At 43.0% G+C, this 14,598-nt stretch overlaps 2 protein-coding genes across 7 annotated transcripts in view; both read right to left on the reverse strand.

Moving 5' to 3' along the window:
* LOC150044707 (ral guanine nucleotide dissociation stimulator-like) overlaps positions 1-14,598 on the reverse strand; it is a 358,565-nt gene that overhangs the window by 269,593 nt on the left and 74,374 nt on the right. The window lies entirely within an intron of this gene.
* The window catches only part of LOC150044717 (uncharacterized), a 98,532-nt gene that overhangs the window by 35,108 nt on the left and 48,826 nt on the right, over positions 1-14,598 (reverse strand). For 5 of the 6 annotated variants that reach the window (XM_090320907.1, XM_090320908.1, XM_090320911.1 and 2 more), the window contains one exon: positions 10,734-13,371. The exons of the other annotated variant lie outside the window; for it this stretch is intronic. In XM_090320907.1, the coding sequence (XP_090177033.1) occupies positions 11,579-13,371 (1,793 nt within the window). In that variant the 3' untranslated portion in view covers positions 10,734-11,578. Of the gene's footprint in view, positions 1-10,733; positions 13,372-14,598 lie in introns of those variants that run through there. 6 annotated transcript variants of the gene reach the window in all.

The following is a 14,598-nucleotide window of genomic DNA, read 5'->3' on the forward strand; positions in this document are numbered from 1 at the left end:
ATACATAGAAAAAAGCCACAAGTGGTGCTTTGGCTCAAGTGGTAGGGTTCTAGCTTTGAGAAAGCCCAAGGACAGTGCTTAGGCCCTGAGTTTCAGGTCCAGGACTGGCAAAAAAAAAAAAAAAAAAAGGTAGAGGACAAACACATACTACTCCAATATACCATGTAGAACATTCTCAGGACACAAGGTTATGTACCAACACGTGTGAACCCAAGCCAGGAATGCTAAGGCTTACAAGCGAGAAGCAGAGCAGAAAAACCTCTAGGAGAAAGAACACAAAACCTAAAAATACAGTTGCAATATAACAAGACTCAAGGTAGGTACACACTTCATAATTTCATTAGGATTATTACTCTGCTCATCTTACACTTTGGCCAAGTGAAGAAAGTCACCTGAGTGAACAGCAGACTCTCTGGGTCAGCAGATAAACAGACAGCTTTCCAACTTTCCTAGTCTGCAGAATCATCCATCATGCTCTTGGAACCTCAAGAGCCATGTTCTAGCATCTGGAGTCATGAGGGCTAATGGCAACAGAAACTCAGAAACCTCAAACCAATCATCAATCCCAGACTGGAGGAACATGTGGATGGTAGACTCTGGTCCTGAATCAACAGCTTGGGGTTCTTACCTGACATCGGCTCTGCAGACTGAGATCCCTTCTGAGTACAGCTCCCAAAGTCCATAAAAGACAGGCTGGGTACTGACCTCAGAGCTTGGGCCTAGAGAATACAAAACTGTGTATCAGAGTACGTCTAACAGCACACTCCTTCTGTCAATTTAGAGCTCTCAAAATCAAACAATAAATTTCTCTGAGACTTCCAAATCTCAGCTTATGCACTATTAAGGAGTTTATGGGTTTATAGCTTTTCCTTTGTTGTTGGTCCTGTGGTCTGAACTCAAAGCATGGGATTTGTGTCTGAGCATCTGCTGTGTTCTACTTGCATTCATTTAATAATTACTTCAGCCAACTAGTATAAAGTTTCCTCATAGGGGTTTCTTAGAGCATAGTACATCACCTCTATTGTTCTTCAAAGACATGGTAGTTGGGGGTATCCGGATGAATGTGGGTAGAGGAGTGAAGTTTGGGATAGATCTGTGTTGCTGTGAATCTTGATTGCTTGCCTCAAACCAGTTGTAGTTTTCTTTTCAGTTTGCATGGCTCTTCTATGATCTGAGAAATTCCTCTCAGTAGCTCTAGGCTACATATCTACTAGGAGACCTCAGACTTATCTTGCCAGACTTTATCCATTAAATTATGGAATAAATCTTTTGTTTCCCTTCCACATATCTGAGATCCAATGCTTCTCTGTGGAAACCTGTACATGGGGTGCTATGAGGTCTGATAAAGAGAATTGGAATGCCATTCTCTGATTCCCATGAAGCTGTGAGAGGCCCAAGAAAGAGCAATTGCTCTTAGCATTACAGAGACCCAAGGTTCTACCCTTAATGTGAGTTAATCAAAGCCTAACAGAATACAGTAAGTAGGGATGAGACTCAGAGCTAGGGCAGTGCCTTAGAGGCCCTTGAGTTGAAGAGCTCAGGAACAAAGTCAAGGCCCAGAGTTCAAGCCCCTGACCCTCCCCCCCAACCCATATAGAAAACAAAGGTTCCAGTAATATAACATCAATTTTTTTCTTATAATGTATAGACAGGTTATAGTTATATTCACCAGACTTGAACTCAGGGCCAGAGTGCTGTCCCTCAGTTCTTCAGCTCAAGGCTACCATTCTGCCACTTCGAACTCCATAGCAATTCTGTTTGTAAGTGCTCTACTGGTTGATGAGATGACAATCTCACAGGGACCTTTCTCTGCCTGGGCTGGTTCAAACCGAAGTTTTTAGATCAATGAGTCATTTAAAAAGCCACTTCACTGGCCGGGAGTTTGGCCTAGTGGTAGAATGCTTGCACGAAGACCCGGGTTCGACTCCTCAGTACCACATACAGAAAACAGCCAGAAATGGTGCTGCGGCTCAAGTGGTAGAGCAGAGCTCTAACCTTGAGAAAAAGACCAAGGACAGTGCTCAAGCCCTGAGTCCAAGCCCAGGACTGGCAAAAAAAAAAAAAAAGAAGCCACTTTACTCCAATTAAAAGCAACAAGTCAGTCAACAAAAAAATAGTCTTTAAGCTTGGTCTTACCTGGAAGTTGTTAAGGATCAAAGTTAATGTAAGAATCTGCTGTACTTCTCTGTGGGCCTGCTGGAAATTGTTACAAAAAGCTTATAAGGGCAAAGTGAAATAGCAATTAAACAATCATTTTGGTAGTCCTAATTTCCCCTTTTCACTTTGAAACAATGAAGACAATCTCACTGCCAAGTTTTAATCGAAAACACATTTCTATTTTTTTTTTAACCTTTTCTAATCTTTGCTTTAAAACTTCACACTTTAGCCTTTCTTTGCAGTTGTAGAACTCTCATAGGCTCAAGGCACTCCCCTTTGCCTCCAAAGAAGGCATCTTTTTTTTCTGCAAACTGAGCTACTGCTTAGAACTCCAATAACAGTTTGAACTCAAATAACAGTTTTTCCCTGAATGCAAGAATTATAAAATCCTAAGCCTGGAGCAGTGGTTCATGCCTGTAATCCAAGATATTCAGGAGGCTGAGATCTGAGGATCAATTCAAAGCCAGCCTAGACTCTAAAGACCCTAGAAAACAGGAAGTGGTGCTGAGGCTCCAGGGATAGGAGAATATCCTTGAGCTGAAGAGCTCAGGGACATGCCTATAACCAACCCCTGGCACCCCTTCAAAAGAAAAATTACAAAATCATCATTGTAACAAAAATCCATATTTAGCACACCATTTTTTTAACCTAAAATATATCCAATTTCAAAGCATTGAAACCAAATCATCATATAGATAAATTTTAAACCCTTCATTCAAACTTTTCAAAAAAATATTTGGGGGTCAGTTGTGGGACTGGGAGCTGTAGCTGAACTCTTCAGCTCAAGGCCACCACTCTATCAGTGGGCCTAGGCATTATCCCTGAGCTCTTCAGCTCAGGTATACCGCCCTATTCTTTGAGTCACAGTCCCACTTCTGAGTTACAGGTGGTTCATTGGAGATAAGAGCCTTATGGACTTCAGTGACCCGGCTGGCTTGATCAACCCTGGTACTAAAGATCGTGAGATTTTTTTCCCCCCAGTCCTCGGCTTTGAACCCAGGGCCTAAGCATTGTCCACTGGGTTTTCACAAAGCTAGAGTTCTACCATTTGAGCCACCATTTGTCAGCTTTTTCTATGTATGTGGTACTGAGGGATTGAACGCGGGTCTTGGTGCATGATAAGCACTCTACCAAAACTCTTGGTGAATGTGAGATTCTCATTTCCAATTCATGAGTAGAAAACGGGAAGTGACGCTGTGACTCCAGAGGTAGAGCGGTAGCCTCGAACTGAAGAGTTCAGGGACAGCACCCAGGCCCAGAGTTACAGCCCCAGGACCCACCGGAAAAAAAAAGAAGAAAAAAGGGTGGCAGGGGAGGGGAGGAGCACTAGCTCTCTAAGAGCTGCCATGGAGGAGTCAGGAAGAGGAGGAAGAGGGAGCTGAAGGTTTGAAGCAAACCGGGTGGGGGCAGTGGGATAGTGGGGGCTTCTGGCCCCATCGCACCTGTCTGGCTGTGGGAACCAGCGCCGCTCCCGTTCTCTCCAGGTGCCCTCGGTTGCTGCTCCTGCTGCAGGCTGCAAAGCCACAGGTTGGGCGGGCTGGGCAGGCGGACCAGGGCCTGGTCCAGAGCCACCCGCTGCGGAAGCTGCTTCTCTTTCCGCCTCTGCAGAGACTTTGAGCCCCTCGAGCCCTGCTCCAGGCCCCAAGACCGTCCCTGCTGTGGTCCTGTGGCCCTGCCCCAGGCTCCGTGCCGGCGTGGTGAAAGCTCCAGCTCCTAGAGCACCAGTGGTGGTGGTGATGGTGGAGGTGGAGCAGGCCATGTGCCAGCTTTCCCCGCCCTTTTGCTCCTTGATGGCCGGAAGCCGGACTCCACCACTAAGTCATGGCTGCAGGGGGGTCATCCCACCAATTCCAGTGCTGGGCTCAGGGAGCCACTGAGCCCACAATTCTCTCTTCTATCTTGTGAGCAAAAGACTGCATCCATCCACATCTGCCTTCCTATGGAGCGCGCCCGTCATCCGGGAGCGGACTGGTGGGTCTCACATGAGACCTCCCCCTCCTGGGCCTCAATGGTACGTCCCGCTCCTCCCTGCCTACAGGGTGGAGAGAAAGCTCCAGTGCTGGATTCCTGGGTGTTGACTGGTGCATGCTGGGAGCTGCTGTGCAGGGCTCCCTTTGGCGCCCTTCCTGTGGCCTCTGGGATCCAATCCCATCCTCCTCTGATGCTGCTGACAGTCAACCTCCTGTGGCTTGGCAGTTGTGGGTCCCTGCTGATGCCCAGACCAAGGGGACTGGGACTCCCTACTTGCTTTTGCTGGGGCTGAGTGGACCAAGAACTGCTTTGATGAGGGTATGAGATCTGAGCAGCACTAGCACTGAGCCACACTCCCAGCACCGAGCCTGGTCTTTCTCACCAACGGCAGCCACCTTCTTCTTTCTCCATTTGAAGTTGACCCTTTTTTTGCCCAAGGCTGATGGTCTACTAGTGATTCCCACCTCACTGTTCCTTTTTTTTTCTTTTTTTTTATCAGTTCTGGGGCTTGGACTCTGCCTGGGCCCTGGGCCCAGTTCAAGGCTACCGCCCTACCTTGGAGCAAAATCCCATTTCCCTTTTCTAGAGGTTAATTGGAGATAAGAGTCTCAAGTCCTTTCTCGTCAGACTGGTTTGCATCTTGATCCTGAGACCTCTACCTCCAGACTAGGTAGGATAACAGGAGTAAGCCACCAAGCCTGGCTGAGTCTCACACTATTAGTTCCCTGTCTAGCTTTGAACCTGGATCCTCAGATCTCAGCCTCCATACCTAGGCATACAGGGATGAGGCACTGCGCCCAACTACTTACAATATTTTTAAAGGTCATTCTTGTTTCGCATGGGTCAGAATGTCATTCCTCTTTAAGATTAAATAATATTCCATTAAAAGGATATACCACATTTAGTTTGTCCATCAATAGACATTTGGGTTGTCTCTACCTTTCTACTACTGTGAATAACGTCATAAATAACATTACATGCCTTTTATATTGAGCACACTGCTTTAACAGCATCCAGAGGCATCCTTTCATAATAGACCAGGTGAAACTATTAGGACTCACAGTTGTCTTTCCTTCTCATTAAATACCAGGACAATTCTTACAGCATATGAGGCACATATGATGTGATTGAGTCTTCTCCTACCTATACTAATCTTGCCATTTTTCTAAATAAATAAATATTTAACAAGTTGACAAATAAGGCAGTGCCTTTGCAAATTCAGCATGTTCTTCTCTAGAAACTTCTTGAAAACATTTTTTTTTTGGTAAGTCATAGGGCTTGAACTTGAACTGGATGCTGTCCCTGAATCTTCATCGCAAGGCTGGTACTTGATAACTTGAGCCATAAAGCTACTTCCTCTTCTAAACCTTTCAGGGGACCTTGATGCTTGATGGCTCCTGCCTGTAATCAGGAGGTTGATATCTAAAGATCTCTGTTCAAAACCAGCCTAGGCAGACAAAGCTGACAGGCTCCTATCTCCCATAAATTAGCAAAAAACTCAAAGTGAATATTTGGCTCAAGTAGTAGAGAATCTGCTTTTCAGGAAGAAGTCAAGCACTGGAATGAGACCCTCAGCTCAAGCCCCAGCACTGGTGCAATAGTGCCTGTATATGTGTCTGCATACACACAAATACACAAAAATGAGTATTTGTGTTTCTGTCATCTCAGCAACTAGATCAAAGGTTTCCCTCGGCAAACCCTTCTCTGGTCAACTGATCTAAACTATTAACTACATTATTAACCTTCCTTCCTCTCCCATTCCCTGGTTTTTCTTCAGAACAAGTCTGTTGCAGCCTCCTTCTGTAGGCTGTGAGCTCCAAGCTCACACTGCTCTCCAGCATCCTTATCTCTAGCAGCACCTCCTTCCCTTCACTGAGAATCAGAAAACTGCTTCTTCTTGGCAGAGGAGTTTACAAAAAGGGACCCCTCTTCCCTGGGAGAAGCAGCCTAAGTGGAGTTGAGACCTGAGGACTTTAGCATTGCCCAACCATTAGAAGGTAAGCTGAAGACATTCCCAGGTTAGGTACATTGCAACTCATATATATATATATATATATATATATATATATATATATATTTTTTTTTTTTTTTTTTTTTTTTTGCCAGTCTTGGGCTTAAGCTCAGGGCCGGAGAACTGTCCTTGGATTTTTCTCAAGTCTACCACTTGAGCCTCAGCACCACTTCCAGGTTCTTCTAAGTATGTGGTACCAGGGAATCAAACCTGAGACTTTGTGCATGCTAGGCAAGCTCTCTACAACTAGGCCTAACAAAGTTTACCAATCAAGGGCATAAATGGAAGGAAACTACTTCGAGTTTCTCACCCTTTTCCATCTCCTCCTCTAGTTACCTAGAAGAAGTGAAGGAAATTGGATTCGAGACATGGATTTTCTTTTTTCGGATGGGCGTGAATGGGGTTATATCGTTCAAGATTCCCCAGTTGACCAAAGCTGCACAGGAGCCCAGTCTTCTGACATTAGTGACTTTGAATTAAGAACCCAGCTTTAATCTCAGAGGTCTTTTTATCACTGTTACAATATAGGATGCTCTCCATAGGGGGAGCTTCTGAGTCTCTGTCCTCCTCCCAGAGACAAGATCACTTCCAGAAGAAAAATGGATCTGAGCACCAACTGAAACCAAACCAGAACTGCTACTTTCAGACTGAGCTCTCCTATTTGATCAGTCATAGGTACTAAATGAGATAATACACAATAAAGGATTGCCTGTCCTTGGAGACTCAATACTTGTATATGTAGTAGGGAAACTGAAGCCTGAGGACTGGTGATTGTTCTCAGGGCTTGGAGCCGGTCCTTGAGCTCAAGGTTAACCACTGCACCACTTCCTGCTTTTTCTGAATAGTTTATTGGAGCTGGCTTTGAAACATGATCCTCAGATATCAGCCTCCTGTGTAGCTAGGATTGCAGGCGTGAGCCACCATGGACAAGCTGGATCCAATCTTTCCAACTCCGGCCATGCATGACCAGCATAATCTGCTCCCTGGTTATGCTGAGTGGGGATTATTGTGGGGTACACCTGGGCCTAGCATTCAGTGGAGTATGGGGGGTGCATCATATACCCCAAGAACATTGGAGTACCATGGCCTGTGGTTGATCCTCAGACTGAGACCCCCAAGGAACTCGCCCAACTGCCCCCTCTTTCAGGTTACTCTTCAACTCTGCTCCAAGCTCATCCCCAAATCCCAGATCTCAAGCCCCCTGGATGATGGGAAATGCAGGGTCCCACTTGGGCCTGAGGGCAGGGGGAGAGGGATGGCCACCCCAGGCCCCAGTCTTTTTACCTCCACTCCAGGTAGCTCTGGAACGTTTGTGGACTGCTGAAGTCAGTGTTGTGTCCAGGAGACTGGGATGTGGGCACCCTGGGGCAGAGGAATGGGGAACTCCAAGGACTGGGGCCTCACCTGCTAGAATGCCCAGTGTACTCATGTTCACATAGGACTCCACACAGCAGGTGTTTAGGTGCCAGGCGGTGCCCAGCATGATGCCTTCAGGGACAGGAGCTGTGACTGCTGGGTCACAGGACCTCTAACTCTCAGGCATCCCCTCTGGTCCTCCAGCTCCCAGACCTCTACCCTGCCCAACTCCCAAGCGTTCCCACCACCAACTCCTAGGCATCTGCTAGCTGCACACTACCTCTGCACCCATCTTTTGGCATCTGGCTTTCCTGCTTTCAGCACGTGGCCCATTGGTTCTGGAACCAAACCTAGAGATCATGGAGTGGTAGGGAGGACCCCAACTCTTCCCCAGAACACGAACCTCACAAAAAAACAACCACAAGAACAACAAAAATAGAGCTGTTATATTTCAGAAATTGATCAGAGATCCACAAGTTATTACTAAGTTGATGGAAAGACTAGAGGACCTCAACTCTACATACACCGCTATTTTTTTCCTTCTTCTTGAAATTTCAAACTAAAGAAAAACTAAGACAATACATTAAGAAGTTTCATTACTGACTTAAAATGCCACTTGTGACCAATTCCACTATACTTGTATTTTTCAGACATAAAAACCACTAAGAAATGTTCTTGCCACAACTATGAATCATTCATTATATGAAATACACCCACCACCCCCAGCTACTCAGGAGCAATGTCCCAGCCCGGGCATCAAAGTCTGTGAGATGCTTTTTTTTTTTTTTTCTGGGTCATGGGGCTTGAGCTCAGCCTGGGTACTATCTGTGAGCTCTTCAGTTCAAGGTTACTATCCTATCCTTGAGCCAAGCCCCATTTCTTGTTTTCTAGAAGTTAACTGGAGACAAGAGTCTGAGGACCTTTTGAGTAGAGCTGGCTTTGAGCCTTGCTCCTCAGATCTCAGCCACCTGTGTAGCTAGGTTTACAGGCGTGAGCCACCGCAGCAGCATCAGCAGCCGGCCAACTGAAGTCTGTGAGAGTCATATCTTAATCACCAGGAAACCAGAAGGAAGTGGCACATGGCTCAATGACAACACTCAGTCCAAGAGTTCAATCCCCACAACCCACAAAAACAGACAAACAAACAAAAGAAATAACTATTCTTGGGGTTGGCAGTTTAGCCTAGTGGTAGAGTGCTTGCCTAGCATGCAGGAAGACCCAGATTCAATTCCTTGGTACCACATACGTAGAACAAAAAAGCTGGGGGGCTGGGAGTTTGGCCTACTGGTTAAAGTGCTTGCCTAGCATGCACGAAGACCTGGGTTCGATTCCTTGATACCACATGCATAGAAAAAAGCCGGAAGTGGTGCTGAGGCTCAAGTGATAGAGCTCTAGCCTGGAGAACGTCCAAGGACAGTGCTCAGACCCTGAGCTCAAGCCCAGGACTGGCAAAAAAAAAAAAACAAAAAACTGGAAGTGGTGCTGTGGCTCAAGTGACAGAGTGCTAGCCTTGAGAAAGCCCAAGCAATGACAGCGCTCATGCCAGTCCCCAGGACTGGCAAAAAAATATAACAAAAAAGGAACGAGAAGGACATCTAAGGGATCTACAGGGAAAGAAGAAATGAAAATATCTCTGTTCGCGGATGACATAATCGCATATCTGAACAACCCAATAAACTCCACTCCCAAATTCCTAGAACTAAGAAACTCTTTAGCGAAGTGGCAGGATACAAAATATAGCTGCAAAAGTCAGTAGCCTTTATGTATACCAACAATATACAAACAGAAGGAGAAATCAAGAAAATGATCCCATTTGCAATAGCCCCCAAAAGAACAAAATATTTAGGAATTAACTTAACCAAACATGTAAAAGATTTATGAAGAGTATAAAAACATAGCCTAAGAAATTAAAAGAGGACAACAGAAAATGGAAAGACATCCCATATTAATGGGTGGGGAGAACCAACACAGTGAAAATGGCCATACTGCCAAAAGTGATATACAAATTCAATGCAATGTTTATCAAAATCCCAAAGACATTCTTTACTGAAATAGAAGATACAATCCAAAGGTTCTTATGGAACAAGAAAGACCTAGAATAGCCAAAACAACTCTGGTCAAAAAAGAACAACACAGGTGGTATTATAATACCAGACTTCAAACCCTACTATAGAGCAACAACAAAAACAGCATGGTATTGGCACAAAAATAGACCAGAAGATCAATGGAGTAGAATAGAAGATCCAGAAATAAAACCACATATCTATAGTCAACTTGTATTTCACATAGGAGCCAAAGATATACAGTGGAACAAACACAGCCTATTCAATTATTGGTGCTGGCAAAACTGGGCAGCCACATGCAGAAAACTAAAAATTGACCCTAGCCTTTCACCATATACAAGCATTAACTCAAAAATAGATCAAGGACCTCAATATCAGACCTGAAACCCTGAAACTACTATATAATAGAATAGCAGAAACACTGGAACTCATAGAGATCAGGGCTGGGAAGAGGGCTCAGTATTACATTGCTTGCCCAGCATGCATGAATCCCTGGGTTCAATTCCCCAGTACCACACAAACAAAAAGACAGACATAGCACTGAGGCTCAAGTAGTAGAATGCTAGCCTTGAGCAAAAGAAGCTTACAGACAGTGCCCAGGACACAATTTCAAGGCACAGGATGGACCAAAAAAACAAAAACAAAACAAAAAACAAAAAACAGGGCTAGCTTGAGCAAAAAAAGCTCAAGGCCTGTGTTTAAGCCCCTCAACCAACAAAAAAGAAAATTGAAACTTCAATGAGGTGGTGTGTCAGTGAATACAGAACCCCTGAAAAACTAAGCTTGGGGGGACATTCCAACAATCTCAACCAAGTGATGGAATAGGCCGTGATTTTATCTAAGGGCTGTCGGGGAACAGCAGTAGGATGGAACACTTTCAAACACTACACAGATGCAATGTGAAGATTAGAGGAGACTCAACTGGATACTGGGGATGCTGCAGCTTTAGGTATTTCAAATATGGTATAATGGCAACCTTCATGTGAGTAGGAACAGAGCAAACAGAGGAACAGAGGCAAGCACTTTACCACTAGGCCAAACTCCCGACCCATCATAAGTCTTTTCTAATCCCTTTCCAAACCACCCTGGAGATGATGTGACTCCAGTATCAAAGGATACATCTCTTTATTTTTCAGAAGAGTTTATATTGACAAACCATTCCTCAGCACAAAAGGCACAAGTCAACAACGTCAATCTTTTAATTACTTGTCAAGCCTAGAAGAAATTAAGGCACATAACTCGCATCCAAATCCTTTGAATAATAACTAGGTACATCATCCCACTCAAGGTAATAAGAGGACAAGAAATGATGGCTCACTGAATGACCAAGGGTAAATATCCCATATATCATACTCAGAGTTCCTCTCCTGTGTATGTTTTCCAATGCATTGAGGACCAAACTCCCATTAAAAGTCATTAACATTGAAAAATTAACAACTAATGTTCAATAACTTCTCAGATGAACACTGAGGTATGCATTCCAGATGATAGATTTTACACAGTTTGCAATATTAAGGTTTCTGTCCTTTGTGTGTTTTATATAGTTCTTTCAAGGAGTTTCCACAGTTGTCACTTATACAGTATCTCTCCTGTGTCTGTTCTCTGATGGGCAAAGTATGCTTTCCGGGTGATTTTCCATAATTGTTACATGAATAAGGTTTCTTTCTGGTGTGTGTTCTTTGATGGACACTGAGGTGTCCGAGTGAAATACTTACCACATTCATTACATTCATAAGATTTCTTAATTGCATGTTCTCTAAAGAACAGTAAGGTGTGCGTTCTGTGTGAAAGACTCCACATTTTTTTCCACGTGTTCCCTTATGAAATGAAGGTCTGACGTACAAGTCAAAGACTTCCCACATTTGTTACATTCGTAAGGTTTCTGTCCTGTGTGCTCTCTGATGAACATGAAGGTTTGACTTAAAGCAGAAAGACTTTCCACATGCCACATTCGTAAGGATTCTCCCCTGTGCGTGTCCTTTGATGACTGCAAAGGTGTGACTTCTGGGCAAAAGATTTTCTACGTGTTACACTCATAAAGTATCTGTCCTGTGTGTGTTTTCTGATGAGCACGAAGGCCTGACTTATTGATGAAAGACTTTCCACATTTGTTACATTCATAAGGTTTCTCTCCTGTGTGTCTTCTCTGATGAACATTAAAGCTTGACTTATCCGTGAAAGATTTCCCACATTTGTTACATTCATAAGGTTTCTCTCCTGTGTGTGTTCTCTGATGAACCTTAATGTATGGCTTATACGTGAAGAACTTTCCACATATGTTACATTCATAAGGTTTCCCTTCTGTGTGCCTTCTCTGATGAACATTACAGCTTGACTTATCCGAGAAAGATTTTCCACATTTGTTACATTCATAAGGTTTCTCTCCTGTGTGTGTTCTCTGATGAACCGTAAAGTATGACTTATACGTGAAAGACTTTCCACATTTGTTACATTCATAAGGTTTCTCTCCTGTGTGTATTCTCTGATGAACACGAAAGCCTGACTTCTGCCTAAAAGATTTTCCACATTTGTTACATTCATAAGGTTTCTCTCCTGTGTGTGTTCTCTGATGATCACGAAAGCCTGACTTCTGCCTGAAAGACTTTCCACATTTGTTACATTCATAAGGTTTCTCTCCTGTGTGTGTTCTCTGATGATCACGAAAGACTGACTGGTGCCTGAAAGACTTTCCACAAATGTTACATTCATAAGGTTTCTCTCCTGTGTGTGTTCTTTGATGAATATGAAAGTTTGACTTTTGTGTGAAAGATTTTCCACACTTGTTACATTCATAAGGTTTCTCTCCTGTGTGTGTTCTTTGATGAACAGAAAGGGATGACTTAAAGGTGAAAGACTTTCCACATCCGTTACATTCATAAGGTTTCTCTCCTGTGTGTGTACTTTGATGAACATGAAGGTCTTTCTGCTGGATGAAAAGATTTTCCACTTTTGTTACATTGATATAAGCTTTCTCTCCTGTGTGTGTTCTCTGATGCAAAGCAAGGTATGACTTCTGTCTGAAAAACTTCCCACATTTGTCACACTCATGAGGTTTCTCTCCTTTTTGTATTCTCTGATGTCTATTGAGAGGAACTTTCTGACTGGAATATATCCTACATTCCTCATATTCACAGACTTTCTCTTCTGTGGGCATCTGAGGTTGAAAAGTCGGGTCTGACTTCTGAGAAAGAGATTTTGCACTTTTGCCATACTTGACGAAGTTCTCGGGATATATGCTCTGAGGTCTTGTAAAGTGTCCTTCCTTACTAACTGACTGCTCACATTTAGTACATGTACAAGAATTCTGTCCTGTGTTTGTCCCTCCCTGAAATATTTCTTGGGCAAGGACAGCAGATTTATCATACTCTTCTCTATAGTTTTCAAGGCTATCAGAGGACTTTTCCATACCAATCCAATTAGGTCTCAAGAATTTAGTCTCTGGGTTTAATACCTTGCCTTCTCCACCATACTGAAAATACTGCAGCTTAATTGGCATACAATACTTTTCACTCAAATGCTTTGAAGATCTGGCAGATTCTTCAACCACAGACTTATATGCAACATGCACCTCTGCTGGCTTACTATAGAGAAGCACCTTCTGACACTCAATGAACTCCTCGGTCCTCATCTCTAACTCCTTAGAGTTTTCATTATTCCTAATTAGCTCTGGTTTATGTTTGGAGCTCCAATGAAAACTTGTTACTAGTCTTAGTCTTTCCTCAATGGTGTTACAATTTGTGACTGCTACTTCACACACACTTTCATGTGGACTTTCCAGACATGTCTTAGTCACATCCTCCATTTCCAGGACATCTAAAACAAGTCACACAAAAAAATATAAAAATGTAAATGAGGTACAAAGGTTCTGTAAACTTAAAGATACTTTCTCCCATCTGAACTATAAGAGATTTTGAAGTATCAAAGTGGGAACTGATAAAAAAAATGTATGATTTTCTCGATAATACATTGAGAAGGTAATACTGATATTTTACCATGGAAAATAATGTTCTTCTGTAATTCAGTTTTTTCTTCTTTTTTATATGTTCTTTTTATCAGATTATTCAACTATACATTACTAGAGTTTTAAGCTAAGCACTTTAGTACTTTTGGAGTTTTGCCCAGATGTTGATTTACTCATCATTGGGGAATAGCTGGTTTGTTTTATTTATTTATTTTTTTGCCAGTCCTGAGGCTTGAAATCAGGGCCTTAGCACAATCTTTGGGCTTTCTCAAGGCTAGAGCTCTACTACTTGAGCCACAGCACCACTTCTGGCGTTTTCTTTGAATGTGGTACCGAGGAACTGAACCTAGGTCTTCCTGCATGCTAGACAAGCACTCTACCACTAAACCAAAATCCAAGCCTACTTTGTTTTCTTTTATTTTCTTGCAATAATATATATATATATATACATATTTATGATGCTTTCCTTCTCTCAAAATACAACAGCATTTTGTATATGCAGAGACAAATAAAGTGGTTTAGACATTTCTTTGCTTTTCACCTAAGCAGGAATGGTTCCTGAGAGTAAGGATTTATAGCAACAGCTCTTCAGTTCTAACTCCTCACTAAAAATCTTAGGAATTTCAAAATGCATTTCTCTTAATTTTTACTGACCCTCATGAAAATTCCTTTCTGTCATTCCAGTCAGAACCATGGAAGAGGAGATACTCCAGCTGACCACCTAGTTAATCATCTTCTCTGGACTAAAACTTTTACTCTTGGATCACAATCTCTGCCTACCACCAAGAAGCTACTTTACTTATGAGAGAATAACATCCTGGAGTACTTATTTCATCAACCTAGATGGCCCTAGTCTCGAAAAAAAAAAAAAAGAAGGAATCTCTCTCTACTACATTTTTAATTTTCTTTTTTTGTTTTAGAGTAATTTCCAGAAAGAGAAAGAGAATTACTAACTTTAACATTACTGCCATACAGAATTTAGGATGTCTCCATATAAATTCTTCATGGACAAATCTTTTTTTTTTTTTTGCCAGTCCTGGGCTTGAGCTCAGGGCCTGAGCACTGTCCTTGAATTTTCT

This window comes from Megascapheus bottae, chromosome 29 (genome assembly GCF_031878675.1).
Source record: "Megascapheus bottae isolate mThoBot1 chromosome 29, mThoBot2.hap1, whole genome shotgun sequence".
Taxonomy (NCBI): domain Eukaryota; kingdom Metazoa; phylum Chordata; class Mammalia; order Rodentia; family Geomyidae; genus Megascapheus; species Megascapheus bottae.